The 16,916-nt window shown below is 37.0% G+C and overlaps 1 protein-coding gene across 1 annotated transcript in view; it reads right to left on the bottom strand.

The window, feature by feature from the left end:
• Window positions 1-542: 542 nt before the first annotated feature.
• The window catches only part of LOC139127111 (plasminogen-binding group A streptococcal M-like protein PAM), a 46,293-nt gene continuing 29,919 nt past the window's right edge, over window positions 543-16,916 (bottom strand). Inside the window, exons 11-12 of the mRNA XM_070693031.1 lie at window positions 16,198-16,302; window positions 543-3,793 (exon numbers count right to left, since the gene is read on the bottom strand). Coding sequence (XP_070549132.1) covers window positions 3,782-3,793; window positions 16,198-16,302 — 117 coding nt within the window. The 3' untranslated portion in view covers window positions 543-3,781. The remainder of the gene's footprint in view (window positions 3,794-16,197; window positions 16,303-16,916) is intronic.

The raw sequence follows: 16,916 nt of genomic DNA, 5'->3' as shown, positions 1-16,916 counted from the left end.
CATTGGATTCTGGAAATGGGTATCCGAAATGTAGGTTTACCTGAGACTACGTTGAACGTTCAGTGGCATTTGAGTTAAATGAGAACAATTTACCAGATGATGAACACATTTGTACAGGAAGCTAAGATCAGAAACCTTCCTACGATTATATAGAGGACGCAAATTGAAAAATATGCATAATTCTGTGTATCCTGATGAACAGTAACGCATATTCAGTTTAAAAACACAAGTACTTAATAAATTTCTTTTGAACACCTTCAACCTTATCAACACAGCAAAATAACACAACAAGTTTTATTGAATTTTATAGAATATATGCTGATATATAAAAACAATCAACTTATTTGACATAGGGCAGTAAAGCGGAAGACCCGCTCCACTGTCTACGATATGACTTATGCGTCACTGTTTGTGTAATACATATGGTATTCCTGAAAACATGATACGATTTCAAGAATTTTTGAAAAAAATACTGCAGTTAGATATTTTGATTATCTTCACCAATACAGACAAAATGAAATAATTGTCACTAAGATTACATGTACGGTATGTCTGAAAAAAATAGGTGTTTATTGCAGCATTTTATTATACTCTTTAATTTAAACACACATTGAACATTGAGGGCTTTACTGTCATGAAAAAACAACATCGGATATCAGTTTTAGTAATATATTATTTAATGTTTACCTCTACTAAGGTTATGAACATCACTGAGTTGGCAGCATATCAATAGCATACGGTACTATGATGTGTAATCTCTACGTACCAGTAAACAATTCTCTGAGATTATTTCAGCATAAACACAAGCGAGTGCTTCCGAGAACACAGGCGCTCGTGAAATAATGAAGGTCTGTTGCGAACGTTTATTTGGTTGTAATCCACAAATCAGCAAAATTTGGCAAAAACTTGCAAGACTTTTGACATTATCAAAAGGATTTGAGAAATGAAGGGTTTCAACTGGTTACCAGAAAAGTATATATTTTACAGTTTGGACACACATACTTGTATTTGGCCTTTCTAGCATAAGATCCTTCTGCCTAACGCTTGACTTTGCATTACAATGGCTTGTTTGAAAGCCTTCTCTTAAATTACATCATTTCTATGGTCGAATAGGGTCATAAATATATATTCGACAGTATCAGAATGTACATTATGTGGCAATTTAATTTACAATTTTTGAGTAGGACATCTTGGTTGAACTTTTCTCAAGTCTACAATTATTAATAAGTCACAAGACGGATCACTAAAATTGATGATATATTTTATAGTTATGATACACTTTTCTCTTAATAAAAATGCTGTAGAGATGAAGTCTGGTTCCACCAAATGAACTTTTGTGGTTTTGTGTCTCTGTCTACATACATTAATGATCATATTGTTTTCGATCAACCTGCAAAACTCTCGTAAAGTATAATTTTACTATCCTAAGTCTAACAGGTGCCTGGAAATTTTTGTGCCAATCACAAGTCAATCTATTAACTATTGACTGTATAATATCTATCTTTATGGTATTTCATAGATTGTTTCATGGTTTGGCAACTTCAGGTGTTTATTTTTCCTGAGTGTTTGTTTTACCTTGAGTTGTTGCATTTAATTCGATCATCAAAAATTGGTGATGAACTGTAGGTATCTTTGATTAGTCTTTGTACCACATGTTCATTTTGACAAAGAACAGAGGTGATGCTATATCTGTTTGTAGGACTTGGGCCATATGCAAATGTGGGATATGATTTATTATTATGAACTATGAAGATTTAAAAATGGTTTTAACAACTTTTCTTATCATATGGACGTGTCTTAGGAATGACAAACATTTTTTGCGGTGAGGGCATCTGAGACAACAGCACAGCAGACCTGTAATGCTATCCCGTATTGAAATAAAGCATTATAGGACGACCAACTCCCTTGCACGAAAAATGCTAGCACATTCACACCGTCAAATTTTTCTTACCTATTTGTAATTATCTATAATTACAAATGGGTAGGAAAAATTGTGACGAGCAAGGCCATAGAAGAGAGATCAACAAGGCTTATTTTTTGGCATGAGGGATTTTGCCACCCTCTCTTATGGTGCCAAATTACTGTCAAAGATAGCATCCGTGCTCTCGTACGTGTAGTTGCCTTCATCTGACTCACCATGGGTGTTTTGACCATTCTTGAGGTAAATCAAATGATAAAAGTAATCAGTGATTGTTTTTTATTGGTAATATAATGTCTTTTATTTTCCATATTTACACGAAATAATCACACTTCTAATTTGCATGTGCCCCAGCTCGAGTTTACAATTCTCAATTCTACTACACGTCTGCAGGTAACATCTCTGGCTGTCTTTTGACTTCATGCCTTTTGTATACTCTAGGTTGTATGCACATCCTACCCGGTGAGATGCACAGCTTCAAATACTAAATTCTAAGAGTAGATTTCATGCTCCAGATTTAATTCATTGTTTAGGGAAGTGGTACAAATCATAATATTGTATCATCAGTTATCAAATACTGTAATCTCATTACCGTTGCTGCCTGTGTGTTGGATCGAATTAGCATTGAAATCTGAACTGCTAAACTGATGCCCTGACACAATGTAGTACTAGTGCTTTGAGGTCACAAGTCTAAATAAGAATGGTCAAGAGTGGTGGTGAGATTGCAAGAAAGCAGGATGATTTCTCCCAAACCCAAACCCTTGTGATGCACTCCACCTCACCTGATCTAAACCTCTAGTTATGGCTCCTTTGCCTAAAAAATGGTCAGTTAATATATCCCCCTGCTTTGCCATGTCACAAAATACAACGACAATACTGGATGTTGATTTCAGTATGTCTATTCCTGGCTCTGTTCATTGGGTTTGCATCACTTAGATGAATGTACGCTAATGTCCTACTATATAATCTACTGTAATCAACTCGCATCACCATTAGAATATTATCATACTGATAGGCTTAAAGTATCATGACATTTTGAGTACGCGTCAATACTTCATTCCTTGGAGAATACCACCATTTCAGTACCGAACAGGTTTCTAACAGCAATTCTATCACCAGTTGCGGTCACTGCCAATTCCCAAACCGAGTCCATCTCACCTTCAAATAGATTGCAGATCCACTCTCCATTACTGGTCCACTTTACAATCCTTCCATTGCCGTGATCACAAACATAAACATTGTCGTTGCCATCAATGGCAATACTGCTTGCGTTTTTTAGTTGACCATTACCATCACCTTCCTCACCAAACTGATACAGATACTCAAGATCCATGTCAAAACATTTGACGCAGTGATTAAAACTGTCAGATACCATGATGATATCCTTACTGTTGACTGCAACAAATTGAGGATTATTGAATTGTGTAGGGCTACTACCCGAACCACCAACTTCTGCTACATAATTTCCATTCTGGGTATACTTGAGGACGCGGTGACCTTTGACTTCTGCAACTAAAACATAGTGCTTCACAAGAGCAATACACCATGGATGTGTGTCTTCGGGTAGGTTGATTTTTCTGATAATTTTGTCATTTTCATCACAAATAATAATTATCAAGTTTTTGTCATCCAGGATGAAGTGAAGGTTGTCCCTAGAGATGGCTATCGACTGCGGCCAGAATGCCTTGGTAAACTGAACCTGGAAACTACCCAACATTTTCTCACGCGTATAGTCTTGATTCAGTATCCGTATCATGTTGTTGCCCCTGTCACACACCACAAGTTGATCAATATGGAAGGCTAATCCTCGTATGCTTTTGAACTGAAGCTGTTGATCTGATCGTAGGCCATCAAGGGTTGTTTTTAACCATTTCCCTGAGAAGTCCAAAAGCAAAGTTCAGGTTACAGAATGATATACTATGCATGTATATGCTCAGAGAAAATGTATTGACTGGGCTTTCTGGCTAGAAAAAAAATTAAATTAAGCACATGAAAACAACATTGATTTGCATCATATTATGGATAAACGAAAGGTATAGCTTGACATTTTCGCTGCCTTTGTATCATACAGACAGGTAGATCTCTCATCCATAGTAATATCAGGACAAAATGTTGGAAATTAAGATTTCCAAGGCAGGAATGCACTACTGCCTTTTGCAATACGAATAGGTACACCTTCCAACAAGTCATCGTTGATGACACACTCCCCACTTAATTACAAGTTATCTGAGAAGACAGAGTCCTGCTCATTAGTTGAGTCGGTGATTAAAAATACTGTGATACAGATGAGACTTAATGGCTGAGAATGAGTTAACAGTACATTTGTGGTTTAACTGTTGAACGAGCTCCATCATTGTGTAACAATGCATTCCTACACTGTAGTATTATTAGTCGCCACAGAAACGCATTTTATATTATTTGCTAAATGGAATATAACATTTTCTTCATAGCATTATGCAGTTGAAATAACTACTCTCCAGAAAATATTGACATACTGCTAGCTCACTTTCTAATGATGCTCAATGAATTTAAAGACTTATAGATTGTAAGGTTGGTATCCATGGCAATTGTTTATAACTATTGTTCAAAAATTCTTATTTTGTAAACAACTTTTAAATTTTATCACAAATTAAGAAATCTGTATTGTTCCACAGGAGATTTGTGAGTGTTAATATACGGTAATGATAAATTTTAAAGTTCATTGAATTTTGGTTCGCATGTTCTTGTCATCTCAACCTAGATTTTCTCTGTACATAAATACATTTGTACCGTAGTGCAAACAAGTAACCATGGCAACATAAATATTCAAAATAAGCTTTTCTTCATAACTCCTTCAAGGGTAAAGATATCACAAAAATTCTTTTACAAAAGTTAAAAGACTAGAGAAAACTTTATAATCATGTATTAATACATTAATGCATAAAGCATTACAGGTAACAATGGCAACAATTTTTATTTTGAATTATTTTTTTTAGTAATTTTCAGGGCAGACAGTAGAAAAAAACCATCAAGGACAGTATGCTCATATTTGGTTTGAATTGGTCCATCAAAAATATTTAAACCAGAAAACAAGAATAATAGTAATAATAAAGAATATTTATAATGCAGCTAATCTCAAAAGGGAGCTTTTGGCGCAGGACAAAATACACTACTCCCTGAAAAAAATATGTCTTCAGGGCATAGCGGAATGAAATATTTGAATCCATATGGCGTAGGTTGACAGGCAGACTGTTCCACGTTTCCGGTCCTGAGTGGAAAAAGACCTTTCACCTAAGGATTTTGTGGCAACACGCGGCATTCTAAAAAGACGTGTGTCAGATGAAGAACGTACGGGTCTTGAAGGAGTATACATTTGCAAAAGGTCAGAGAGATATTGTTGTCCAGTCCTTGAAACCAGTCGAAAAAAACTGTAGAAAGTTTGTACTGTGTACGACTAGCTATGGGCAACCAGTGCAGTGATTTCAAAAGTGGTTGTATGTTGTGTGATTTTTTGTATAGACAAGTCTAGCAGATGCATTTTGAACACGTTGCAATTTGTCAATTGGGTGTTTTGGGCAGCCAGAAAGAAGGCTGTTGCAGTAGTCTAAACGAGATAGGACAAAGCAATAACAGGAGTCTGAGTAGCTTGAACAGTGAGCAGATGACGAACAATAGCGTCAATGACACTGTAGCTCCCATCCTGGACTATTTAGTGTTTGTTCTCTGGTCAGATATTTGAACATGTGTGAAAGGGATAAAGTGCATGAAGTGAAAATACTTAAATGTAATGTACTGGAGACAGTGATTTATTCAGAATATAAAATGGTAGAAAATACAGAATTAGAAATATCGAATACTGTGATACGACCATTAACTAAACAAGTCATTGACAATGACATAGTCCCCACTTGTAATAGGAGTATTAGTCTTGATGGGGCAGGGAAATGTGGTCATTAAGAAGTATCACTGGAGTGTACCGGTATATGTTGAGATCTATGGGCACATAGGTCTATGTCGTTGTTCCCAATTTGAAACACATGAGGCATGTCTAAGTTATGGTTCTAAATCGGGAAAAAAGATCAGACCTCTAGCTGTATTGGCCAGCCAAGAAATACATATGCGCATAATAAATGAGGTACAAGATGTGACATCTTAAGGTCTAATATCCTATCAAAATTGGAGGGTATAGAACATGTGGTTTACTGAGATATGCATATATATGTATAATCAAGGTCAAGGTCATCGAGGTCACATGACATTTAAAAAAAAAATTATATTGCTAATTAATCCCTATATGCCAAAAAATCAGACATCTAGCTCTATTCGCTTGCCCAGATTTAGATGTGTGCAAAATTAATGAGGTACAGCGTGTGTTGTCATAAGGTCTCCCATCCTATTTAATACAAGGATTACTTATTTATTGTCATAAACATATATTTTAGGTAAAAGGTCACTGAGGTCACATGACATTTGGTCAAAAAAGTTCTCTCCTATAGTTATCCCTATATACAAAAAATGAGATATGTGCTAATTAATGAGGTACAGTATGTGGCATCATAAGGTGTCCCATCATACCATACATGAAGGGTGTAGCACTTGTGGCTACTGAGTTATGGACAAATATGTATATTTGAGGTCAAAGGTCACTGAGGTCACGTGACATTTTGTCAAAAAAATTGTATTGCTAGGTTATCCCTATATACCAAAAATCAGACCTCTAGCTCTATTGGCTCACTCAAATTAGATATGTGCTTAATTAATGAGGTACAATATGTGGCGTCATAAGGTGTCCCATCATACCATATGAAGGGTGGAAGCACTTGTGGTTACAAAGTTATTGACAAATATGTATATATTTGAGGTCAAAGGTCATCGAGGTCACATGACATTTTGTCAAAATATCTGAGATATCTGCGTGAACGGATGGATTCACGGATGGACGAACAGACGGACATGACCCAATCTAATAGCCCACTGGACTTCATCCGTGGGGACTAAAAATTGTGTCACTGCATCCTTTTTGCAATATGAATACGATGAGAAACTAAATTTTATTTTTGGTGGCCTTATACATGGGAGTCTATGGAGATCTGCCTTATAAATGGGAGTCTATGGACGTGTAAACTAAAAATATGCAAATTTCACCACGATTTGCCCAAATTTGGGAAAGGTCACTCCTATGCACTTCCATACCAAGTTTCAAATCAATCGGACTTGTGGTTTCAGAGAAAAAGATTTTTTGACCAAAAGAGGAGAAAATTACAAAAAAAATTGATGAAAAATAGCAAGTCCAAGATACTGACCCAAGATGTGCACAATCATTTCAGGTCAACCCCAAGTACTTACATGCTAATTTTTCATGTAATCTGCTCAGTGGTTATTGAGTTTTTTTCAATTTTGACTGTTTTTACATTTTTTCACTTAATTTGCATATTGTTGGCAATGACAACTTCATTTGAACAAAATCTCATCTACAGCCCATCATCCATGTACACACCAAATATCAAGATGAAATGTGCAGGGGTTTTGGAGTTTTTGATGTTGACGGACAGACATACAGACATACAGACACACAGACATACATACAGACGGACAGTTCCCTAGCCTATAAGAATAGCTTCCATTGCATATATACATATGGCTATGGGAGCTAATAAAACTGATCTGCCTCAGCTGAATATAGGCAGCTCTGCATATATTATGTACGTGCTCTGACATGGTTAAATGGTTATCTAAACTGACACCAAGATTTTTCACAGATGAGGAAAACTTATAACTGCATCACTAACTAATATTGAGTCGGGAAGGGACAATCTGCCTTGCAGTCTGGGTGATATGACAAGCATGGCTTCAGTTTTACTGTCGTTTAACTGGAGTTTGTTGTACTTCATCCATGTTTTGACATCATGAATGCAATCTCGTATGGAATCTATGGCAGAGTGGATCTCATCAATTTGGTTGCTTTGTTGAGTCGATTGTCATCTGCAAATGCATGGTGACTCACAGAATGTGACTTAACGATATTAAAAAGGGTTCTGTGTACCATACAAACAAAAGGGTCCTAAAGCAGAGCCCTGGGGGACACCAAAGCTAAGAGGTGACACATGTGACTTACGGCCAACAATTGAAACAAACTGTGATCTATGGGACAGATAGGATTTTAACCAGGAGAGCGCACAATCAGTGATTCCAAAAGAGTGTTCAAGTCGTTGAAGGGGAATGATCTAAAGTGTCGAACGCAGCAGAGAGGTCTAACAAAGTCAAAATGCTAAGTTCACCCCTGTCTAGTGCAGTGAGGAGATCGTTAACAATTCTAAGAAGGGCCATTTCTGTGCTATGATGTGGTCTATAGGCTGACTGAAGTGGATTCAGCAATTTGTTTGAAATAAGATGGTCATTTAACTGCATAAGAATAATTCGTTCTATGATTTTCGAAAGGAAGGGCAAATTTGAGACGGGTCGATAATTCTTTAAATCATCTGGGTCAAGAGATGGTTTCTTAAGCAAGGGCTTTGCAAGAGCAGTTTTATAGACGTCTGGAAAAATACCTGAAATGAGAGAATTGTTAATGACTTTGGTGATGGTGGGTAATAAAATGTCTATGTATTCAACTAAGAGACTCATGGGCATAATATCAAGGTCACAACTTTTGGCAGGAGACCTTAGTATGATGCGTTTCACTACGTCATCAGAAACTGGTTTGAAATGACTGAGATTTTCTCCATGAAAGCAAGGTTCAGTACACACGGGAGGGGAAAATCAGTACGATCAAGGTTTGCTCTGATGGTTTTAATTTTGCTGCCAAAGTATTCGCCAAAGCAATATGGGAGATCAATGGCAGGGTATATGGTAGGAAGAGGAGAGGTTTCTTGTTGCCAAGTAAATCATGTGTAACACTGAACAATTGCTTGCATGTTTGACTGTTGTTGATTTTGCAACTATAGTAGTTAGTTTTAGCTTCACGGTTTTCTTAGCATGGGTATACAACTGTTTATGAATTGTCAGTCCGGTGTTCAACCACTGTCTCTCAGCGCTGTGCTGACGTTGCTTTGCACCTCTGAGTTCGTCTCCAATACTATTAAACCATTTGGCTTGCCTCCGATTTGGAACTTTCCGTTTGGTAGCTGGAGCATGTTTATCTTAGACAGTCAACAAGTGAGAATTAAAGTCTTGAATGATTTCACACTTAGGGGTTAAGAAGCATCTTCGGAGGTCTTGCTCCATGTCATTCCGATCGATTGCACGTATGTTACGGGAGGACACGAATGTGGTTGTTAGACGCGGTACTTCTACGTTGAGATGGCTGATGATGCTGGAGTAATCCGATTTAATAGCGCTGGAGACTGGAGTAGAGAGAACCAGATTACCATCAGATCAATGAACAATGCAGTCTAGAAAATGTCCTTTGTCATGGGTGGGGTGTGAAACAGACTGAGAGAGACTGAACGTGGAGAGAAGATCCGTGACTTTCCGAGTGGTAGGATTACTTTGGCAGTCATAGTGAACATTGAAGTCATGCACCAAGGATGATGGAACGACAAAAAGTAAATAAGGTCTGAAACTTCAGGTACTGGAGGTCAACTCTAGGGACAGGCTTAGCAGAGGAATGTTTCAACACAGTCCTTCATGGTTTCAGCAGGTCTGCCAATATGTATCAGTTCGTGAACAATGACAGGAAATGACTCAGGTCGTGGAGTAGCTTGTTTCAGTTACTGCCACCACTGCTACACATAATAGGTACACTGCACACAAATAAGTTAGAGATTACAGATCTCCCACTCAGATGTGTGGGCTGTTTCAGTTAATGCCACCACACCCGCGCATTTGCAGGATTTCCCCTTTTACTTACCTCATTTGCATATTTTTGATACTGACCAGTGTTTCCGTTACAATTTCAAAACTTGCATACGATTTGACGCAACTTGGTTTATATTTATAAAATGTATCCAAAATGCGTACGATTGGAATCGGTGTCTGATGTGAATTGGGCACTCTTTTCTGTGGAACTTGGGGGGTTTCCTTTAATGCCCATGCTTTATTAACAAAAAACAATAATCTGGAGAGGCTTCAGCATATGTGGCTGAACGATTGAAATGCCGTGGTGCATGTCTCGTATGATATAGTTGAGCAGCCTCATGACTTCATTTTCAAAGAAAGTACTTTCTGACTACGAAATTAGTGTTTTCAAAGGGCCAACAAAAAGCAGATAGCTAACACATATGTAAACAATCAGCTGTAGTGAACTTCACCTTTAACAGGTATGTACAAAAGCTATATTAATGTATTTCTTCCTCATTGCTAATTGACATAAAAACAACGTCATTGAAACTAAATAATTTATATTACAGCCTTTGCGTTTATTTATCCAGATAAGTTTTGTACTTCTCTTTCCTGAAAACTGGTCAGATATCAACAGTAGCTAGTGCCATGCAACAGCACAAGGGGAACCTTTCAATGTATGCAGGTTTCAGTTTATCATACAGTTTGCACCTTATCATTGCTTTTAATACCTCAGCCAAGGCTGATAGGAATTGTTCATTGCCCTCATCAAGCTAAATTTACAAGAAGACAAGCCTGTATAGAGTTGTCTTGGCAAGATATTAATGTGACAGATAATACATACACTGCATGCATGCAGGAGAGTCATTTTTATTTTCCAAAATTTTTTGAACACTTTTGATGCAATGGTTACTTATGAAATTCAAGAGACCCCCCTCTGTGCTATTTGAAAACTACATGATTCCCCCCTGCAGTTTTCAAATTTGAGATGCCAACTCGCTATAACTGAATGCCCCCTTAGTAGAAACACACAAATATTGCATTGGCTCTGTTCCATATTGTGATTTTCATCCATTTTAGTCATACAGATTTCAACTGTGATTTTTTTAAGATATTTGTCTGCCATGGTGAGACAGTTTTAGAGATTGTTTAAGTATTTTGTAAAGACAGTCTCTTTGTAAGTAACTGTTTCTCTGAAAAGTCTATAGGTGATTTGCAATATTTGACCTTAGCGATGCTGTGGTGTATAGACTGTGCTAAGGTCAAAGGTCATTGCCACAAAACCACTGAAAACCACCCCATACACTTTCTGGTAATTTACGACAACTGTTGCTATAGTGCGGTGTTGCTGATTTAGCTCGCAAAATAATGAAATAAGTTTTCATTTCAATAAAACAGCCTCTACCGACTTTATCACTAACTATCTACAACTCATCTCTTACTCCTGCTAACTGTCTGTGACGACATGTATTTTCAACAAATTTATTGGTGAGCTGTCGACAGTTTCTGCTTTAACTTTTGACCTCCATCGTATTCACTGTACGTTTTACGTACACAAGAGGGCAAACATCGTAGAGTCTGTTGATGGCTCACTGGAAAATGGTTGAAAATACATGTTCATATTGTCAAGGTACTAAGCTAGTAGGAGTATAGAATGAGTCATAAATAGTCCATGATAAAGCAGATACAAGTTGATTTATTGAAAGAGTAATAAATTTCATTATTTTGTGAGCTTAATCAGCAACACCAATCGGTGTCATAGTAAATTAGCAAAAAATACCGCAATTATACGGTGTCGCTCAAATTTGATCAGAATTGGTATATACCAGTATGGGTTACCAATGATCAACAATAAATGTTGTTTCTATCTGTTCAATGGAGGAAAATTCTACGTTGATGTTAATATGACAATGATTTCTGCACAGTACAACCAGAAAAACAACAAGAAATATTTAAACCAGAAAAACAAGAATGACAAAAGTAATTAGGGTCTGAAACTTTAGGTACTGGAGGTCAACTTTAGCAACATGCATAGCAGAAACAAGCCCCTCTTAGTTTGAAATAGACGGTCTTCCCCCCTCTACTGTCTATGGTTTCAGCAGGTCTGTTAATATGTAACAGTTCATAAACAATGACAGGAAATGACTCAAGATCAGTGTTGGCCTGTTTCTTGCTGGCATGTCATCACTCATGCACATTTGCAGGATTTCCCTTTTTCTTACCTCATTTGCACATTTTTGACACTGATGTGTTCATTTGAACAAATTCACATCTCAACCCCTGCATCTACCTGTACACCAAATACTGAGCTGGTAGCTCTGGCGGTATGGGAGCCTTTGTGTGTGACGGACATACATCCGCACATACATACCCACAAATATACAGACATACAGATGCCACCGACTCATCATATAAGCTCTTTTTGGTATTTATATACAAAACCAAATATGAGCTAAAAAGTCTATAGGGTGGTTGGCAGTGATTCTGTGGTGATGACCCTTGACCCGAGCACAATTGATACACCATAGCACCACTGCAATGTCACATCTAACATTAACCACTTGTCAGGTCTTTCAATATTAACACCTTTTACCATATAGCACAGGCGGCCCAGACACTATTAATAAGTTTATTATTGAGTTTTTCTCAGTTTTCTCTATCAGTTTCTCTCCTTGTCTTCATTCTCTGACTGATCGTAGTAAATAAAATAAATGACTATATAGCCTAACCTAGCCTCTTGACTCTTTATTTATTTTACACCCCATTACAAGGACGTTTATCTCTCATATACACACATCTTGTAATTAATAAGTCAACACAAATAATTATGCTAATCCATGGATTTATCAGGGATTTTATGGGTTGGTCAACATTGCGAAAGATAGGAAAGGTTACTAAAACCTTTTTCATTTACATCTCTATCTATGTTGACAACCTTTGATAAGTCCATGGATTAGCATAATAAGTGATGACGCTTGACCCGAGCACAATTGATATGCAACAGCACCAATGCAGCTAACATTAACATTTGTCAGGTCTTTCAATATTAACACCTTTACCATATACCAATGTCTATATCTCTCCATCCTGGTGATATTTACTATAAAATATTAGCCATGATATTTTGGTCAGAGACCCACTATCCTCTTATATTGAGGAGAAAGCAGGTTTTCGGAAGAAATATTCAACTGTAGACAATATTTTTATTTTACATACCATTATAGATCGATACATAGCTCTGAGTGGCAGATTATACTGTGCCTTTATCGACTTTGGGAAGGCTTTTGATCATATTAATCATTGCTTGTTATTTTATAAATTGTTCAAAGCTGGCCTTAAAGGTTAAGTTTTTTCTGTGCTGCGTTCCATGTATGCAAATGTAACTGCATGTGTTCGAACCACCTCAGGGTTGTCAGATTTGTTTAAATGCCAGCTTGGTGTACAACAAGGTGTATCCTCTCTCCCCTTCTGTTTACTCTGTTTATTAACGATATGGGTGAAGCTCTTGAACACGATTTTGCAGGGATACATATAGCTACCATTAAACTTTTCTTTTTGCTTTTTGCTGATGACCTAACTCTTTTTTAGCTCAACACCATTGGACTGCAAAGGTTATTGAACAATTATCACACTATGCTAGTAAATGGAAGCTGAAAGTTAATGCTTCAAAATCCAAAATTGTTATGTTTAGAAAATTAGGCAGGCTGAAATCTTCTGAAAAATGGTTCATAGATGATAACAAAATTGATGTGGTCCCCACATAGAGTTACCTAGGTGTGTTACTCTCAAGCTCTGGTTTGTGGAACAAAGCTCAAAGACAATTAGCAATTCAAGCAACTAGAGCTTTATATAATGTTGAAAAAGCACTTTGTAAATTCAGTTCAATTGATATCAGCTTAGCCTTTAAAATATTTGATTGTAAAATATTACAATCATGATGTATGGGAGTAAAGAGTGGGGATTACATGCTGGGGAACAATTAGAAGAAGTTCAAAATATGTTTTGTCGCTATATCTTGAAATTGTATCATAATGTACCAAATTTGGCCATTAAGGGTGAATTGGAGCGTTTCTCAGTTCGCACCTTTAGACTGGCAAGAGTTGTAAACTTCTGGCTTAGATTATTGTCTCTCCTCAACACCGTCTCTCTCACACCTGTTACAAGTTTCAATTTGGTGAAGCGGAAAAGAATAAAAACTGTTGGGCACTTTGGGTAAAACAGCTGCTTTTCTCAGTGGGGATGGGAGAAGCTTGGATAAACCAACTTGGTGTTGGGAACATAAATGTTTTTTATAAATTTATTTAAACAGCGTTGTAAGGATATTTACATCCAAGAATGGCAAGCTAATTTGAGTTTTTCTCTAAGCTGGAGACTTATTGTGAATTTAAGAGAACATTCAATAGAGAGAAATATTTTTCAGTCTTAGATAAGAAGAAATTTTGTCATGCTCTGTGCCGTTTTCGTGTTTCTGCTCATTCTCTACGAGTTAAGACAGATAGATATTTACACAACCCTCGTGCTGATAGAATCTGTCTTTTTTGTGATACACACCAGGTTGAAGATGAGATTCACTTTTGCTTGTTATGTCCATTTTATACAGATTTGAGAGCTAAGTACTTATCAAGATATTTCTATACTCCACCTTCTACAGTTAAATTTGTAAAATTATTGCAATCTGAAAATGTGTCTATTATACTTATCTATCAAAATATATATTTTACGCTTCAAAGAAACGTTCTAGTGCAATTCCAAATGTAACAAGTTCTGTATAACTGAAATGAATTTTTGTAGAGCACAGTCTACATTTGTATTTACAGCGTCTTCAGAGATGTAACTATATTTTGTGATATGTATACTTACGGGCCGGTGGCCTATAGTATATGAAATAAATATATATTTAATTTTATGGTAAAAGTCGATCTGCATACCCTTGCCAAAGATATCATCTTGTGCCATGCTTGTACAACCACACGGTGCGAAAATAGTAAACCTTCAAGAGTGTGTTCACAAAAAAATGATCCTCACCAATTTTCAAGTGCAACTGAAACTGGTCACTGACTTATACGCCCAGTATTAAAATCGGGGTCAAAGGTCACTCTGGTCACATACATTTTGTCAAAATACTTTTCTGTGATACTTTTCCCTGTCAATCAAAAAAATAGACTTCTAAGCTCTTTTGGCTACCTAGAATTAGATGTGTATAATTAATGAGGTACAGGATGATGTAAGCGTCAAACATCAGGGACAACTCACAATTTTTGTTGTGCAATTAGGTTCTATACTGGTCATTCTTCAATAGACACAAGCCCTCTTGGACTTTTTATAGGATCAGATAATAGCTTTGCTGGAGAGGTAAAGGACATGTGAAAGGTCATAGAAATTCTGAAAAATAGTACTATAAAAAATCGATCTTCTCAAAATTGACAGGCCTGTGACCTTGAAACTTGGCACATAGGAACCTGGCTCTACGGTCTACTCCAAAGAATTTGTAAAGAAATTTGATTGATCAAATTGTCGACCTGCAGCAGACAAATTAACCTCATGCCATAGGAACTGTCCCATGGAATGGTGCGTTGAGCTCTCAAGCTGGAGTTCAAAATATGTGCAAGTTTCCAAATGATATGCAGCATGCTGGTCTTCTTGTTAAGTAGATAAACCCTGGTTCCAACCACTCAGATGGCTAGATTCCAGCTGAGCACATTATAATTAGAAATAATTATAGTGGAACCTGGATCGATTATTCAAAGGAATTGAAGTATTCAGCATCACGCTGGTAGAAAGAAATGAAAAAGCGTACATGTGTGATTTTTGGTCTGTACAAGAAGTAATGCAAATGGAAACATACAAAGTTTCTTTGGCTGTCATTTCGATTGCTATTTGCATTTGAATGTACCCTGACTTCTGTTGTGTAAGAACAGTGTGCCGTCTTTGAAAAGAGGTCTATATGGCCATTACTGTTGGGGTAAGTTTATAAATGATAAAAAATTTGGTGAATAAAATGTGAGATTGGTGTCATAGTACCCGAAATGAGACGGAATAATTGCGGCAAACATTGAACTAACTAGCCCTATACCCTAAAATGAGTGTTTGTCTTCATTTGCTTGATTTTGTGCCAGGTGAAGTACTGTGTCACCAGGAATTTGAGTTTGTTGACCAACTGTCAGAACAGAGCAAACATAAGCGAGCAAAATTCAGACAATTTGGTCAGCTAACCCAATTCCTGGCCCCCCACTGTGCTTCACCTGACAAAAAACTCAGCAATCAAAAATTGTCAAATAAGTTGGAAGAAAGTTGAAATTCGTTTGTAATGTTATTGATTAGTCAGTGCCTTAATTACAAGGCGTCTACCTTTTGCGTAAAGTGATTTTGACGTCATCACTTTGTGTCTATACCACTTCTACATCCTACTTGCCGAATTAATTTAAAATGAAAGAGTTGACAGACGCCAGACATCACCACACATCTACTGTACCTATCAAATAAGCTCGGGTCGCTGACAGATGAGCTAAAAATTTACGTACCAGAGAGTTGAGTGGCTGAGGTCTCGATTCTTGAGGGATAGGGTTTTTCCCTTGATGATGAGGTGATGTCAAATGTCCCTGTGGGGATGATCTGTACTTTTTGGGCTGCAGATGAAATGCAGAAACAACAAACAAATAAACAAAGAGAGCAGATAAAAAGACATTGTTTGAGAATGATAATACAAATAAAAAATACCGTCAAGGACACTATGTGCTCACATTCGGTTTGAATTGGTCCATTCGAGAAATATTTAAACAGGAAAAACAAGAATGACAAAAGAAAATAAGGTCTCCAACTTAGGTACTGGAGGTCATCTTTAGGAACATGCATATCAACTTCTATAGCAATGGGACAGGCAGATCCTAAATACATAAGCAAATGTCAACAACAAAAATAGAGAAGGCTTGATACAAAGACAAGGTGGGAGTGGGCAAAAAATGCGCAAGGGATCTGGTAAAAAGTAATGCTACATCATTGACCTTCTAAACCCTACCCCCTCCTGCATATCAAATGTTCCACCCCTTGGTATTACATAAGACCAAATGACAGGAAGTACATTTACAACCTTGGAGAATTTTAATTAATGCCATGAGTGTTATCATTCTAATGTAAACACCACTTAAGTTAGTTACAGATAGTGAAATGCCTTCCACTGTGTGTGGTGATTACAACATCTGGAATTATCCTGGATCCAAATTTCTCATCAGTTTTTGTATGT

The sequence above is a fragment of the Ptychodera flava genome, unplaced genomic scaffold (genome assembly GCF_041260155.1).
Source record: "Ptychodera flava strain L36383 unplaced genomic scaffold, AS_Pfla_20210202 Scaffold_29__1_contigs__length_4469600_pilon, whole genome shotgun sequence".
Classification (NCBI taxonomy): domain Eukaryota; kingdom Metazoa; phylum Hemichordata; class Enteropneusta; family Ptychoderidae; genus Ptychodera; species Ptychodera flava.
Note: the sequence above shows the minus strand (reverse complement) of the source record. Positions and strands in the feature narration are given on the sequence as shown.